This window comes from Mus caroli, chromosome 6 (assembly GCF_900094665.2).
Source record: "Mus caroli chromosome 6, CAROLI_EIJ_v1.1, whole genome shotgun sequence".
Taxonomy (NCBI): domain Eukaryota; kingdom Metazoa; phylum Chordata; class Mammalia; order Rodentia; family Muridae; genus Mus; species Mus caroli.
Window position 1 is genome coordinate 86,374,254 of NC_034575.1, and position 15,191 is coordinate 86,389,444.

At 49.4% G+C, this 15,191-nt stretch overlaps 1 protein-coding gene across 1 annotated transcript in view; it reads left to right on the forward strand.

Annotated features, from left to right (window-relative positions):
- The window catches only part of Uroc1 (urocanate hydratase 1), a 29,267-nt gene extending 14,187 nt beyond the window's left edge, over window positions 1–15,080 (forward strand). The window contains exons 14-20 of the mRNA XM_021164120.2: window positions 96–193; window positions 1,361–1,431; window positions 5,655–5,753; window positions 7,882–7,981; window positions 9,455–9,536; window positions 11,932–12,031; window positions 13,590–15,080. Of these exons, the coding sequence (XP_021019779.1) occupies window positions 96–193; window positions 1,361–1,431; window positions 5,655–5,753; window positions 7,882–7,981; window positions 9,455–9,536; window positions 11,932–12,031; window positions 13,590–13,730 (691 nt within the window). The 3' untranslated portion in view covers window positions 13,731–15,080. The remainder of the gene's footprint in view (window positions 1–95; window positions 194–1,360; window positions 1,432–5,654; window positions 5,754–7,881; window positions 7,982–9,454; window positions 9,537–11,931; window positions 12,032–13,589) is intronic.
- Window positions 15,081–15,191: the final 111 nt, after the last annotated feature.

The window sequence follows — 15,191 nt, forward strand, 5'->3', positions numbered from 1 at the left end:
TAGTACCACAGGCTGACAAACCGCCCCACAGTCCCCACAGTTTGCTGGGTATTGATGAGCTGCTGGCTCTCTCTGACTCAACCCCTCTCCTTCAGGCCCCTTACTCCAGGAGCTGGGGAGAGAGTCATTGAGCAATGGCCTTTGTTTTCCTATGCATGTCAGGAGCACTTCTCATTTACTTCAGCTGCCTTCTGTGAGCATGCCACCCCTTACCAGGCCCTGTCCACACCCACCCTATGCTCAAATTCTCTGACATTGGGCCCCTGAGCTTGTCTTGGTCATCAGTGTAGAGATTTGGTTCTGCCACTGAGCTGAGTGTCTGTGGCCTTCCTGTGTCTGTATGCCCCTGCTGCTTTCTTAAAACACATTGTCCTTTCTAATGCACTCGGCATTGTCAGTCAAGTGCAAAGAGGAGGCCAGGCCAAGTGGAAGGGAGTGGCCGGGGATTTACTTTAGGAAGTCTGGCCCACTGCTTTCTCAGCTTCTCTAACTCAGAACAGCTGGCTGGCCCTAAGCAGGCACATCTGGGTGTCAGCTGGGGGCCTACTATCCAGAGCTCTACAAAGATGTGGTGGCATAAGAATCTCCAGCACAGTCAGCCTCCAGCTACAATGTGACCTGCCCTTGCCCATTAGGAACACTCCAGCCTGGGGAGCTTCCACCAGGCAGAGCAGACAGATGCTGAGGACCTCCAGGACACAGACTACAATTCNGGGCTGTAGAGTAGCAAACAGTGATGAGTTCAAGTGCTGCCTTCACCCATATACAATTTTTAAAGTGTGAGATGTTGACTCTCTGTGTTGACCTCTGAGTCTTGACTCTTACATCACCAGTCTGTTCCCATGAGCTACTCAGACCTCCTGTGCATCATGGCCATCATCCTGCTCTTGCCTCTCCTGGCCATTCATTTCCACTTTAGGGCCTGTCTTCCCTCTGTCTGGAATTTAGTTCCCGCTGAGTTTCTCAGCATTGAGGATTCTGATCGTCCCTTTCTTGGGGAGCCTTTATCCCCCTACTGCATTGCCCTAGTAACCAGCTCATCACAGTCTTGTTCATAGCTAGCTGTAATTCTTGTTGCTGTGGCTCGGTATCTGGTATACAGTAGATACTCACTAGTTGTTCTTCGAGGGCATGAATTCATCAGCAATGTGCTGTATAGACCCAAGCACTAATTCATCATCATTGTACTGATTAATAATTAATCGTTGCACTCATTCTCAGGATCGGGGAGGCTAATGTAAGGGACTACCCATGAATTCCAGGTGCCTATGACACACATAAGGCAGAAAAAAAAAAAGAGATGGGGCCCCTGGCAAGCAGCTTCCAAGACCTGAGATATCCTTCCCTTTTTTCCCTACAGTGAAGGCATCTGTGAAGCTTCANTATATGGATAATATACGCTGGATCCGAGAGGCTGCCAAGCATCAGCTGGTGAGAGCTTAGCTTGGGGACAAATGGGTACTGCAGAGTCCTGGAGGAGGCTGAGCTGCCCAAAAAACTGCTCAGAACCAAGTTGCAGCCATAGGGATCTCAGCACAGCCCCAGGACCCATCTTGCCATGCCCTGAGGGATGCAGATCCTGTGTCATGTGACTGTTGACAGCAGCACTAGAGTGGCCGCCTTATCTGGGAAAGGGGCATGTAAAAGGGTGTCTGGGTAGCAACAAGGAGACACTGGAGGCCTTAGACAACATTGATGGGAGTGTGAAGNAGAATAATCTGACCATCCCGTGCTGTCTGTAGACCTAACAGGATAGGAACAGATTTCAGGATCCTACAGATGCTGTAGCTAAAAGGCCAAGGCAGTCCAAGGGGCAGACAAATAGATCAACAAAATGTTTCTCCTTACAATGCAACAAGTAAGGGCATTCTGCCAGTCACTGCCACCTGGGTGAAACTGAAGGACCTGATGTTAAGTGAAATAAGCCAGTCACAGAAGAACAACCCCATGCCAGGTGCTACTCTCATGCAGCTCCTGGCGTAGGCAAGTCACAGACAGGGAATTAGCAGGGTGAATGCTGGGGCTGGGGAGGGCTTGAAGAGTCAGTGTTTCATGGGGATGGGGTTTTGGTTTGGAAACATGAAAGTTTCTGGAACTAGATGGTGGGCCAGCTGCACAGCACTGACAGGCTGATGTCAGCAAGCAGCATGCTGAAAAGNTATTAATGTTTGTGAGATGTATGTTATGTTAGCTAGGGCTTCTATTGCTGTGCTGAAACACCATGATGAAAAGCAAGTTGGGGAAGAAAAGGTTTATTTGGACTCTGACTTTGCCTTTCTTGGGGAGCCTTATCCTCCTAATGCATTACCCTAGTAACCAGCTCATCACAGGCTTGTTCATAGCCAATCGTAGTTATTGTTCCTGTGCCTGGCTCGGTGTCTGGTACACAGNAGATACAACTCAATCTTAGTTGAGTTGTTCATCATTGAGGGCAGAACCTGGAGGCAGGAGTTTATTCAGAGGCCATGAAGGGGTGCTGTTTACTGTCTTGCTCCTCATGACTTGCTCAACCTGCTTTCTTATAGAACCCAGGACCACCAGCCCAGGGATGGCACCACCCACCATGGGCTGGGCCCTCCCCCATTAATTCCTAAGAAAACATTCTACATCTGGCTCTTATGTAAGCATTTCCTCAATTGAAATTCCCTCCTTTAAAAAAAAAGAAAAGAAAAGAAATTCCCTCCTTACAGATAACTCCTGCTTGTGTCAAGTTGACATAAAACTAGCCATGACAGTGTATTTTATTGATTTTTAATGAGGATNAAAAGGGTATCTTGGGGGTTCTAAAGCAGCAAACAAGGTCTTCCTTCACCCAGTTACTTCACAATCTCTGGAGTACCTGTGGCTCAGACACCTGAGCTGGCTCTGTGAGAGTCCCGCTGAGTGCCCCGGGTTGGTGGATCAACCTCCATCTATGACACAAAGGCAGTGGTGTTGGATCTTCCAGTGTGCCTCTGTGACCCTCAGTGGGCACAGCTCTACCCAGGCCCAGAGCTGAGCACACCGATGAAGGACAGTACCAGTAGGGGACAGATGGTTGGCCAGAAAAGGTGTCTGATAATAGAGAACCATTGGCAGGCCCTGGTTAGAGAGGAAATTAAATAAAGAAGAAACATTTAGTTCACACATGACTAGGCTAGCTAGCAAGTCTCTGGCCAGAGGTTTCAGAGCCAGGAGGGAACTGTCCCCATCATGGGCCATCCTATCCTAGCATCATACTTTGCATGTGTGCCCCCACAAAACTAAGTGCCAGCCACACTCTATGACCCAAGTTCAAGACAGGGAAACTGGGGCTGGGGTAGAAGGAAGGCTGCAGGCAGAATATACAAGCCATCCAGAGAGGCTGGAGGACCTGGCAGCAGGATGCAACTGTCTGGGGCTGCTACAGGAGGTGGGTTCTCCTCAGTTAACCTCCCCTAAAAATTTTCCTAGTGTGCCACAAGTGTGTTTCCATGAGCCTTCTAAATCCACCCAGACTGGCAATGAAGATTGACTACCATAGTCGTGTTTTATCAGTTCTTTCCTCATTTCCCCCAAGAAATCTGAACACAACATAGCACCAATAGATTACAAATACATAGATGGATAGATAGATAGATAGATAGATAGATAGATAGATAGATAGATAGATAGATAGATGATAGATAGGTAGGCAGGCAGACAGACAGACAGATAGGCACAAATCTTACAACCCTAATTAAAGCATTTCAGGGTATAGTTCTAGGGTGTGAAGCACATTCAGTGCTGTCTTGCTGCTCTTGCCATCCATTTCCAGAACTTTCTCATCATCCTGAAACAGGTTTTACTAAACGCTATCCACCCTCCATTCCCAGCCTAGTGCTCTAGGGGCCTCCTAAGAGTGGGGCAGTGCAGAGCTTGTGCAGTATTTCTGTAGTCCTGATTAGCCAGCTCTCCANCTGGTGCTCTCAAAGTCTTTCTGTGCAGCATGGGTCAGAATCCTCTGCCCTTCCAAGGCTGGAATGTTACAGTTTTCCCTCTATAACCCAGGTTGGGGCTTGGTTTCAAGATCCCAGTGGATTCCACAGCCCTCTCAGGTCCTTAATACACATGACCTCATGTTGGCACAGAACTTACACAGGCCCTCCATGTGCCTTACATTGCCTTTGGATGACTTGTTAGACCTAAGACAAGATAGAGGCCATGCAAACATTAAATATTGAGTCACTTAGGAAATATTCACAAGGAAAAAAAAACATCCACATTCAATACAGGTGGGTTTTCCTTTTCTGAATGTACACCTCTCTCTCTCTCTCTCTCTCTCTCTCTCTCTCTCTCTCTCTCTCTCTCTGTGTGTGTGTGTGTGTGTGTGTGTGTGTGTGTGTGTGTGTGTGCTGATTGATGTGCACGTAAGTCTGTGTTTGAGGCCAGAAGTTGACCATGAGTGTCTTCCTTGTTTTGTCTTCACTTTTTACTTACAGAGGCAGGCTCTCTTGTTCTACCCAGCACACACTGTCTAGCTAGCTAGGCTGCTTCAAGGATCCATGTTAGCCCACTGAGCCCTGGAATTACAGGTGGGCTGCTTTGCATGCTCAGCTTTTATGTGATGCTGAGGCTCTGAACTCTGGTCCTCATATTTGCATGAAAAACATTTGATGCACTCAAGTATCTCCCCTAAACCTTTTCCTGATTTTTTTAAAGATATGATCTTATGTAGCCCTGGCTATCCTAGAACTCACTCTATAGCCTCAAACTCACAGAGGTTTGCCTCTTCCTCCTGGGTCCTGGGATTAAATGTATATGCCATTACATCCAGCTGTCCTGAACACTCTTGATCATGGTTTGTTGATGAGCAGGGACAGAAGCTGGAGATATGGGCTCTGTTCTATCACGTGGATAGACCACATACTTCAGGTGCTGGGCACCTGTGTTGTCTCCACCTCTCGGTCTTGTGAACAATGCTGCCACACTCATAGCTATGTAGACACCCACACCCAGGGAGTCTGGATTCATCTCTGTGGGGTCCACACACCACCCAAAATTATCTACAGCCATCACCAAGTTGCATCCGGACTGAGAACTGTGGAGCTAAGAAATGACTCTTTCTCATTCCTGAACACTCAACTGGCATCTCCTTCCAAAGGTGCAACACAAGAGTCTGAGGTCCGAGTACCAACATATAGAGAGATTACCCATCTCTCTGGGCCTCAGTCTCCTCATCTGTGTGATCAAGCTTGTGACAATAATGCAGTATTTTCCTGAGGACTCAGCTGTGGACTGTGGGGAGAGTTCTTGCAGCAAGTCAGGTTTGATCAAGTCTCACATTGGTAGTTCTGTTATGATGTGGAAAGGGCTCAAGGAGGCAGACTCCACAATAGGAAACCTCCATCGTACACATGGAGTCAATCTCTGGGGGGTCCCTTAGGGATAGACCCTAAGGAAAGGGACATAGAATGAGGCAACCCAGACCTCATGAGAAGTTCATTTGTGGATTTGCATTGGCCCACCAGTGTGGTATCTAGTGGNCTTGATGAGAGATGTACCCCAGGGCCCTATACTTCAGAGTTGCCATGCATCTCTGGTCCTCTAAGGTCTCCCTAGATGGGCCAGCAGGCTCTGATATCACTCACGTCTGTCCCATACCAAGCCCTTGGATGTGTTTTGGCTGAGCTGCTTTCTCATTCTCTCCTCTGCAGGTGGTGGGCTCCCAGGCAAGGATCCTGTACTCAGACCAGAAAGGCCGTGTGGCCATTGCTGTGGCCATTAACCAGGCCATCGCCAGTGGGAAGATCAAGGTGACTGACCTAGCCTGTGCTTTAAGAAGGTTTCATAGACACCTTATCACGAAGGCCCTGCCTAGGACCTCACAGCAAGGACTTTCCACTTACACCCCAGTCTGCCCTTCCCACCTCTCCAATCTTCTGAGAGAGCTGCTGCCACCATCACCCTGTCCTAGTAACAAGGAGCTTTCACCATCCCTAGCTGAGTTCCCTTGTAGGGACACTAGGTTCCCTGAAGTCCTTGGACTCTGTGGAGCAGATGGACAGAGGGGCCTAGAGAAGAGCTGCTCTGGGAGCCTGGCCCCACTTGGGAAGCAAGGGGGTGAGGGAAGGAGAGCATGGAGGGCTTAGCATCCTCCCAGAATCCCGACTCTGAGCATAGGTCACTGTGGTGGGAAAACTAGAGACAAGGAATGAACAGGCTTATTCACACATGAGTCCCAATGGTGTCTCTTTGGCTGTAGCCTGGGCAAGTCAGGTCACTCTGACCTGTGTTTCTCTATTCAGTGTAAAGAATAGCATGCTAAAAGACCCAAAGTGGGTGTGAGGCTCAAGTGAGTCACAGTCCACAAAAGTAATGGCACACATCTTTTCTGAATTACTTAGTTCAAACTGTGAAAAATTACGCAAGTTTGCTCACCCTCTGGGGACCCAGAATCCTGAACATATGTGCTCGAAGTAGCTGGTTTCGCCTTTCCTTCTTGTTCTGGGGGCTTGTGTCCTGTTCTTGGTGGCATTATTCCATCTGGAATACTGGAAATGCTACTCAGAGGAGAGGGAGAGCTAGCGATAGGTGTGATCTATGGAAAGTCATCCCTGCAGATGGTCCAGCCTCAGAGCCCAGCATGGCACATGCAGCAAGGATCTCCTTGGGATGCTTCCCTGAAGCCCACTGTGTATGAGGGCTGCTAAGGAGCCCCTGACGACATCTAAGCTATCACACCCTCCCTCTTTCTTTGGTTTGATGGACGTTTGATATACTCCTCCTGTGCTGTTGCCTTGGGACATAGCAGAGGGCAGGATGGACAATGTCCTGGCCTCAGAGCTGGTATGATGGAGGAAGCTGGTGACACATAAAGCAGATAAAAGCTAGGAAGTGTTTATAGATATCATAAGCCCTGGTGTGGAGATCTGTGGTTGGACCAGACAGGCTTTCCTGGACTGCTGGTATTCAACTGAACCCTGAATGACCAAAGGTGTCAGAAAGTAATGTCAGCACAAAGATGAAGTCACAGGCATAGCACGGCCTGCTCAAGGAAGGCAAGGGTATCTGGGTCCCCTTTGCCCACCACTTTCCCTCTGACCTCATATGGCTCTAGGAAAAGCTTACTCTCATGATGGAAGTAGGCTATGCACAGCAGAAGTAACCTGAGCCCATCTGTCCTCGGCCATACCTGCTGCACCTCCAGGGTTAGCTACACTCCACCATATGGATACAGGCAGAAAAGCTGCCCACTATTGGGTCCCNGGGGGTCCTGAAATCTTTAGAATAGAGGGAGCACTGTTTGCACGTGTGACTAATTTCACCAAATGGGTTGTNCTCACAGACNCTAGCAGATCAAATTGCCCCCGGCAATTACCTAGCCCAGTTAGTCAAGGCCCAGGGAGGGGAGATAGCCTCCTTGACATCTCACAGGGAGTTTAGTCCAGACCCCTGCTTCCCAGGTCACAAGGGGACACCTCCTATCTATGCCTATCCACACCTACACCCACACACCTAAGGCTGTCTTCTAGCCCCTTTCCTCTCAGGGACCAAACTTCTCAAGGGTGGAGCCCAGACTTGATATAGCATGTACAGGTTTATACCCCAGCTTACCATCTGTCAAGCTCTTTGGTATAAGCCAAGTCCCTTAGCCTTTCTGTGCCTCTGTCATGTCATTTACAAAGTGAGCGTGTTAGCAGTCCTATTATCTGGATAGGGTCTTGTGAAGGCGTGTGATCTCATGCTGGTGTATCACACTAATGCCAGCTGGTACACAGGAACCCACCAAAAGCTTCAGGTGTTTATTCTCGCTAGAGTGGGCCCATTTTCAAGGTGGGTAAATCCAAATGATATCTGGAGTGCCCCCCTTTCATTTTCTGCCTCATGCCTGCAAGCCTGGTAGACATTACAAACTCATATACCCTTCCCTGCCCTCTGCAGGCACCAGTGGTCCTGAGCCGTGACCACCATGATGTGAGTGGCACTGACAGCCCCTTCAGGGAGACTTCGAATATTTATGACGGTTCTGCCTTCTGCGCAGGTGAGGAAGACCAAAGGATTTTTGTCACTTAACGTTAGCCAGCTGAGGAGGTNCACACCCATAGTCCCAGCAGTTCTGGCAGCTGACTGGGATAGGGCAGTGTGGTTTAAGCTTAAGAATTAGTAGCATCCTGGGTAACATAGAGAGGCCTCATCTCAGAGGGAGGAAGGAGATTTCCTGTCTTCCAGGTTCTGGGCTACAGACTTTCCTCCTCCTCCTCTTTCTCCTCCTCCTCCTCCTCCTCCTCCTCCTCCTCTTCCTCCTCCTCCTCCTCCTCCTCCTCCTCCTCCTCCTCCTCCTCCTCCTCCTCCTCCTCCTGCTTCTCCTCCTCCTCCTCCTCTTCCTCCTCCTCCTCCTCCTCTTTCTCCTCCTCCTCTTCCTCCTCCTGCTTGTGGACGTTGTACATCGTGGTGCGCACTAGGCTCCGCACCACGATGTACAACGTCCACAAGCAGCTTCTTCCTCTTCCTTCTCTTCTTTTCCCTCTTCTTCTTTTTCTTCTTCTCCCTCCTCCTCTTCTTCCTTACCCAGCACCAGGAGTGGGAGATCCTAGGTTCCATGATCTCTGTGAGAATTTGGGGTGAGAGGGGGATTAAAGAGTTAAAGGAGGAAGCTGCAGTTTTATGCCTGTGTCTCCAGGATGGCAAAATGGCAACTTTCACAGGCCTACTCTCGTCTGTCCTTCAACACATTAGATGCTTAGAAGGCAACTGGAAGGGGTTTTGCTTCACCACGGGGCCTGGCTCCATAACTTCCTGGCTATGTGGCTGTTCATTAATGATGGGCTCACTTCTGCTGCAGCAAAGCAGCTGAGGAAAACCAAAACTAGGACTGAAATAGTGAGTGGCTAGTTACTTGTAGCCAGCNCACTGCCAAAGCACTGTCCCTAGTAAAGAAAGCCAGAGTCGTGTGCATGTTCGTATAGGAAGACACTTCTCAACTAAGCATGCTCAGTTGGAGTTCACGCATCTTCAGACATTGCTTAGTCAAAAAAGAAAAAAAAATGTTGAGCAGGAATGCCTCCTGGGTAGAGAGCTGAGTGTGATAATAAGCAAATTTATCTAAGTCATCTAAAAACTTGAGTCAGAGTGACTTCTGGATCTCTCTGGAAAGCTTTATCGGAAGCAAAACTACTTGCAGGGGAGCTACAAGCATTTAAAGAGACAGCACATTCATTTGCTGAGGGGGTCACCTCTCAAGTCCCGTTGCCAACGTAGGGAACTCACTTCTCTGATGGAGTCAGAAAGTGTCATTTCTTTGCAATCCCTGCCCTGGGCATGGACGAGAATTCAGTGCTAGAGAGTGTAGCTGTCGTGACTTTGTCCATTTCTCCTGCTTCCTCTGTTTCTAGACTCCCCTGTCTCTGTTCCCCCACTTCCCTGACACATTGTTCTTCAGTCCCAAGAATTAGCATAAGCCTGCCTGGCCCTCAGCACCACCTAATGCAATGAACATGCTTCCTTTTTTCTGTAGACATGGCCGTGCAGAACTTCGTGGGAGATGCCTGTCGTGGTGCCACCTGGGTTGCACTTCACAATGGAGGGGGTGTAGGCTGGTAAGAAAACATCAGAAAGCAGGCTGTGGGCTGATATGGAGAACATGGGGTCCTCTTGGGGCAGGGGCAGGTCTGGGGGCCTGCAGTTCTTGGACTTAGGTCTCTGACCACTTGTTCCATTGAGGGCTTTGTGTGAATACATTCCTCATGTGAGCTGAGAGGGAGACTTACATAAAGCAACTCCAGCAGTTTGTCCTGTACCTATCATATAGGACACAAAGGTCAGCATGAGTAACAGCCACATTCGTTTCCATGTTCCCATTCCCACTATAACTATCTCTGTTTAAAGAGTAGGAATGCATGGTTGCCAGGACAACAGATTCTAGACTTCCCACTCTCCCACTCTTATAGCTATTCACACAGGTCACTTTCCAGCCAACGCCAGGGCAGGGTCATTGGGGTCTCTATGATTGTCTCTGAGTTGATCATCTTTCTGTTCCTGTGACAGTAGAAATCCCCAGCTTGTCAAGAGGAAAGGCTTCTCTGGCTCACAGCTTCACAGGTTACAGTTCATGGTCAGTTGACCACACTGCATATAGGCAGCACAGTATGACAAGAGCCTCTAGGAATGCAGACAGAACCATTCATTCATGACAGGGAAAAGAAGAGGCCAGGATCTCATATAAAGGCACTTCTCAATGANTTGAAGACCTCCCATGAGACCCTGCCCCTTAAAAGTTCTACCACCTCCCACAAGCAAGCATTTAACATCCAAATTCTAGGGGACTCATTCTGATTGGCATTGGCCANTCCTCTGCTGCTGAAAATATTAACTGAGATTCCTCAGACAAGGTCTATGTGGCAGTATTCACCGATTTCTTTCAGTATTCTCTGTCTCAGAATCGAAGAAAAAACATAGGCTTTACAGATGAAGAAATTGAGGCTCAGAGGGTTTGCCTCTGCTAAGAAAGTGTCTTGTCTGGGATTCCCAGAGCTGCTCAAAGCTGGAGCCCTGGCTGCTCTCAGCAGTCAGGGGCACTATGGCCTGTGAGAAAGACACACANATACACACAGACACACACACAGAGGAGGGGGAGGGGCGTAGGGGGCGAGTATGAGCTGGATCCAGGCAAGCCTCTCTGTCCTGAAGAGCCAAGTCCTTCCATTAACCAGCTTCCCAGTACATTCAGACATCTGGCTTGGCCTCGTGCCCACCAAGACTAAAATTCTTAGCTGCAACTCAGTCAGGTGGCTTTAATTAATGGAAAATGTGACCATAGTGCATGTCCTAGCTGGAGAAAAACAGCACAGAGAAGAGCTCCCTGGTTATGGTGTGCGGGAGAGGGGATGAGTGTGACTGTTAAAGAGACTGAAACTCACCCCAAGCCTCACAAGACAAACAGCAGATGGTCTGGGAATTCGGCAGGGAGGATATGGGACCCAGCACCGCCAAAGGGGCCAAAGGACCTGGCTCACCGATGTTGCTTCTCCAAGAACAAACCACACCCAGTTCTGTGGCTTTATTTTCTTCCTTGTTTGGCAGAATCTAAGAGTCTAAGCTGTTTGCCCTCAGGCTTCTTGACTTGCTTCTCCACTTCCTGGACTGTCTCCTAGTGTGCTGTTGAGAGGCTCTTTCCTGTGCAAGGTCACCAACCACAGCTGTGTGTCAAGTTTAGCTCACTCCATGGCCTTGGCCTCGTCGTACTCCCTCTTTTGGAGTGTCTGGTTGGTGACAGCTTGTGTGCTGTGTGTCCCCTTGGCACCAGTTGGCTGCAGTTTCATGGGCTCCAGACTATGTCTGCAGGACATGGCCATTCAGTCAAGTCACTGAGTGGGAACAACTGTACCTTAGCAAAGTCTTTTCTGGGCTATTTCTATAGGAAAGGATGGCATGTGGGTAGACTTCATATCATTTTACAGACCAGACAAGCTCAGGTAGCCTCTGGGCAGTCAGTCATCTGGGCAACTAGCAGCCCACGTGGGGNGCGGCAGCTTTCAGCCAGCCTTCGTGTGTGCCCATCTATTCTTTATCACCGCTTCTGTGAGCCCTGTGAAACAACCTCCCTCCCTTCTTTGAACACTATTGGAGACCAGGGTGTATGTAGCTCAGCACCAGAGCACTTGGCCAGCATGTACACAGCCTGAGTACAATGAGAAAGATTGTTTCCCATTCTGATGGACAAACAGGCATCAAGCACAAGGTGATGGGGGAGGGGGGAGGTGTGGGGAAGGGGGGTTCTTGGGAAGATACATGAAGTGGTAAAGACCGACTCAGAAGCATAATTATCTGAGAAGCCAGGATGTAGCTGCTCTGTTCTGCTGGCCACATGGCTTTATGAGGTAGAGGTCATTATGACAAGGCTTCCCTGATTCTGGTGCCTGAAGTCATGCAAGCATTCCTGCTCCAGGCAAGTTGACACAGCGAGTTAGCTGGGAACTGTTCTGTCTCTTGCAGGGGTGAGGTCATCAATGGGGGATTTGGCCTTGTTCTAGATGGAACTGCAGAGGCTGAGCAGAAAGCCAGGATGATGCTCAGCTGGGATGTCTCCAATGGTGTAAGTCCCCCTGAACTTTTCAGCTCCTCGCTACCCCCTCTCCTACATGGCTCTGCTTATCCAGGTTGGAAGTCTGTACTGCGGTTCTTGCCCTTCCCCAGTAAGGACTCCATCCCAAGCCCTTCCAGGGCTCCCTCTTTTTTAAAAGGCTTATTTTTATTTGAGTGTGTGTGTGTGTGTGTGTGTGTGTGTGTGTGTGTGTGTGTACTGTGTGTGTCTCATACCCTCAAGGGTCAGAAGAGGGCATCAGATCCCTTGAAACTGGAGATACTGTTGTGAACCACCATGTGGATGCTGGGAACTGAACCTAGGTCCTCTGGAAGAGCAGCCAATGCTCTTGACTGCTGAGCCATCTCTCTAGACCCCAGGGCTCCCCTTTCACCATCCCTTCCTAACTGTTTTTCCACACTTTCCTTTGGTTATCCTTGTCTCTGGTCTCACCCTGCAGTATAGCTTCTGTGCATGCAGATGGACCCTGGTGGGCTCAGTCCTGCCTCCTGAAGCATCCCCTGCACTGGTGGGGGCTGCGATGGAATCCAGTGCCTCAGGCATGCTCACCCCAATCATTTTGCTGTACTCTGATGCCAAGATCTCCCTTTTAAGGCTCATCTTTCACTGCTTGGTGTTGCTGTGCTGGGTGGGCTTGGCCTGTGCCCAACAGTTACACCAACCCTCACTGCCACTTTTGAAGGCAGCCAAAGAAGCTAGATAAACCACATTTTAGAAGCTAGATAAACCTTCAGTACTGCCATTATGGTCCATCTTTGCAGTAGCACAGCATCCTGAAGGGGAAATGGGGCAGATTCCTCTCCCAAACCACATCTCAAACAGCCCAGATTGGTCAACCAGAGAATGGAGGTCAGGTAACGATGAAAAAAGGTATATAGGGTGTGAGCAAGCTGAGAAGGAATTCCAGAGCAAAGGATCAGAGTGCAGACTGTAGCTCTGGATGACAGAGGTTGTACCCAGAGGCAGGTGCAGGCAGGGAGGCTCTGATAGGGACACTCACCAGGACCCACTAACTTCAGCACTTCAGCAGGAATCAGGGCTCCTCATCTTGACACTAGGAGTTGCAGTAAGATATAGGGTTTCCTCTTAGGAGACCCCACTGTCAATGGTATGGATATAGGTCAGGGGGTAGCTTGGTAATGGTTGGTGGCAGCTTGATGGGAAGGCTCCATGGCCATCACTTAGGACAGACCAGGCTCAAGGGAGGAAGCAGGCCAAGGATGAGGATGGTGATGCGGCTGGTGATGAGGATTCTGAAAGGAGAAAGGATGAATGAGTTCTAGGGATGGGCTCATTCTGACCAGGCAGTGCCCTCTATAAATGTCAGGTTGGTCATTCTTCGGGGTGGGAGATAGGGCTGGTTTCAGATTGAAAAGAGGATTCATCACTTATATGTTCCAGGTAAGAGAGCAGAGGTTCTGAGCTGGGTAGACACAAAGGAGGCTCTGAAATCCCCAAGTAGAAATGGACAGAGTTTGGGAGGCAGGACACCATGTGAAGATAGATCCCTGTGATCTTGATACCAATGCTATGTGTTCGGCTTCTGCAGGTGGCACGACGCTGCTGGTCTGGAAACCCCAAGGCCTATGAGATCATCTGCCAGACAATGCAGGAGAACAGTGGCCTGGTGGTGACGCTTCCCCATGAGGTGGCAGATGAACAAGTGCTACAGCAGGCCCTGCGGCCCTGAGAAGAGCGAGGGTCCTCTTGATCCCCTCCTTCCCCTCATCACCTTCNGAGGGGAGGGTGATGAGCTGCCCTCCCCTCGCAGCTCATCACCCTCNCCCACCCCACTGCATCCCTGCATGGCACTCTTCGTGTCCCACATAGTAAACCACAGAGGCCTATCAAGGTGAAGGCGCTTGTCTTTGACCACTGGTTTGAGGGCAGGGTACATCTTGTTCACGAACAGGCCTGTAAGAGTAGACTCCAGCTTGGATAGGAAGGAACCTTGAATGCTGGCCAAGCTGGCACCTGCTTCACAATAGTCTCTGTGACTTCTAAATGTGCTGTTCAGTCTCCTATCTACTACTGTCCANGCACTGTTACCCAGCCGTCCCTTGTCTATGTCATCCATCACTTCCNGTTCCTCAGAGAACCTGGCATTCTCTCATGGGTTCACAAAGTGCTCACACCAAGTCCTTGCTGCTGAGGAGTATGGGGGAAGATAGACAGGAAATAAAGACTAGAGTAGAGCCAAACACATGGCACAGACTGGGCTAGAAAGAGTGGATAACAGAGTCTCTGAGGCAAAGTGGCCAGGTGCTGCTGCAACATGTGGAGAAAAGACAATTGTGTGACCATGAAAAACAGAACCAACAACTCCAGAGGTCCCTGGGTGGATCTGGAATCCTGCAGGAGTTGCATTAGCCGTAAGCTGGGTTCTTATACCTTTCCCATGGCCTGCAATCCAACCAGACCTACACCAGCCTTGCCTCTGAAGCAGGACACCTAGCAAGAAAGTTGGGTAGCTGTACTTCCTCCCCCTCCCCCTGGAAGTTACCACTACTTTATAATGCCTCCTATCCCCCAATACCCATCTTTTAGGCCCCTTCCCACTACCATGCCCTGTGCCCTCTTTTCAATCTTCATCAGGCCAACTCTCCTGCTGTGTTGTCCCCTAAACTGAGGCAGGGCTAAGAGGCAGTTAACTTACAAAGAGAAAAGGGTTTTTTTTTTTTTTTTTTTTTTGGCTGACCATTCTGGATGTTCCCACCCAAGATAAGGAAGTCGTGTTGCTTTGAGCCTCTGGCAACAATGCCAAGTGGCAATGGCAGGGAGCACATGGCAGAGCAAAATCACACTATGAGCCAGGAAGAAAGAAGAGATGCTTGGACCCAAGTCCTCCAATCCCTCAAGGGTGTGTTCCAGTAGCCTAAAGCCCTCCCCCTAGCTCCACTTTTAAAGGTCCCCTAACCTCCCTTCACAGCTTTGGAATAAGCCTTTAGCCCATCTGCAGCCATAGTAGAGGTCAAAATCGGCTTTCTGGCATTTTGGTCTATGTTTCTTGCGTTAAATAAAGATTTTCCTAAATCAAAAAGGAACCAGACATCCTTCAGTGAGGGACCAGGGCCTCTAAGTCTCAGATTCCAAATATGCACAGCAGAGCCACATTACCTGGATCTCTTGTCTTCGGATAGGATGGATAACT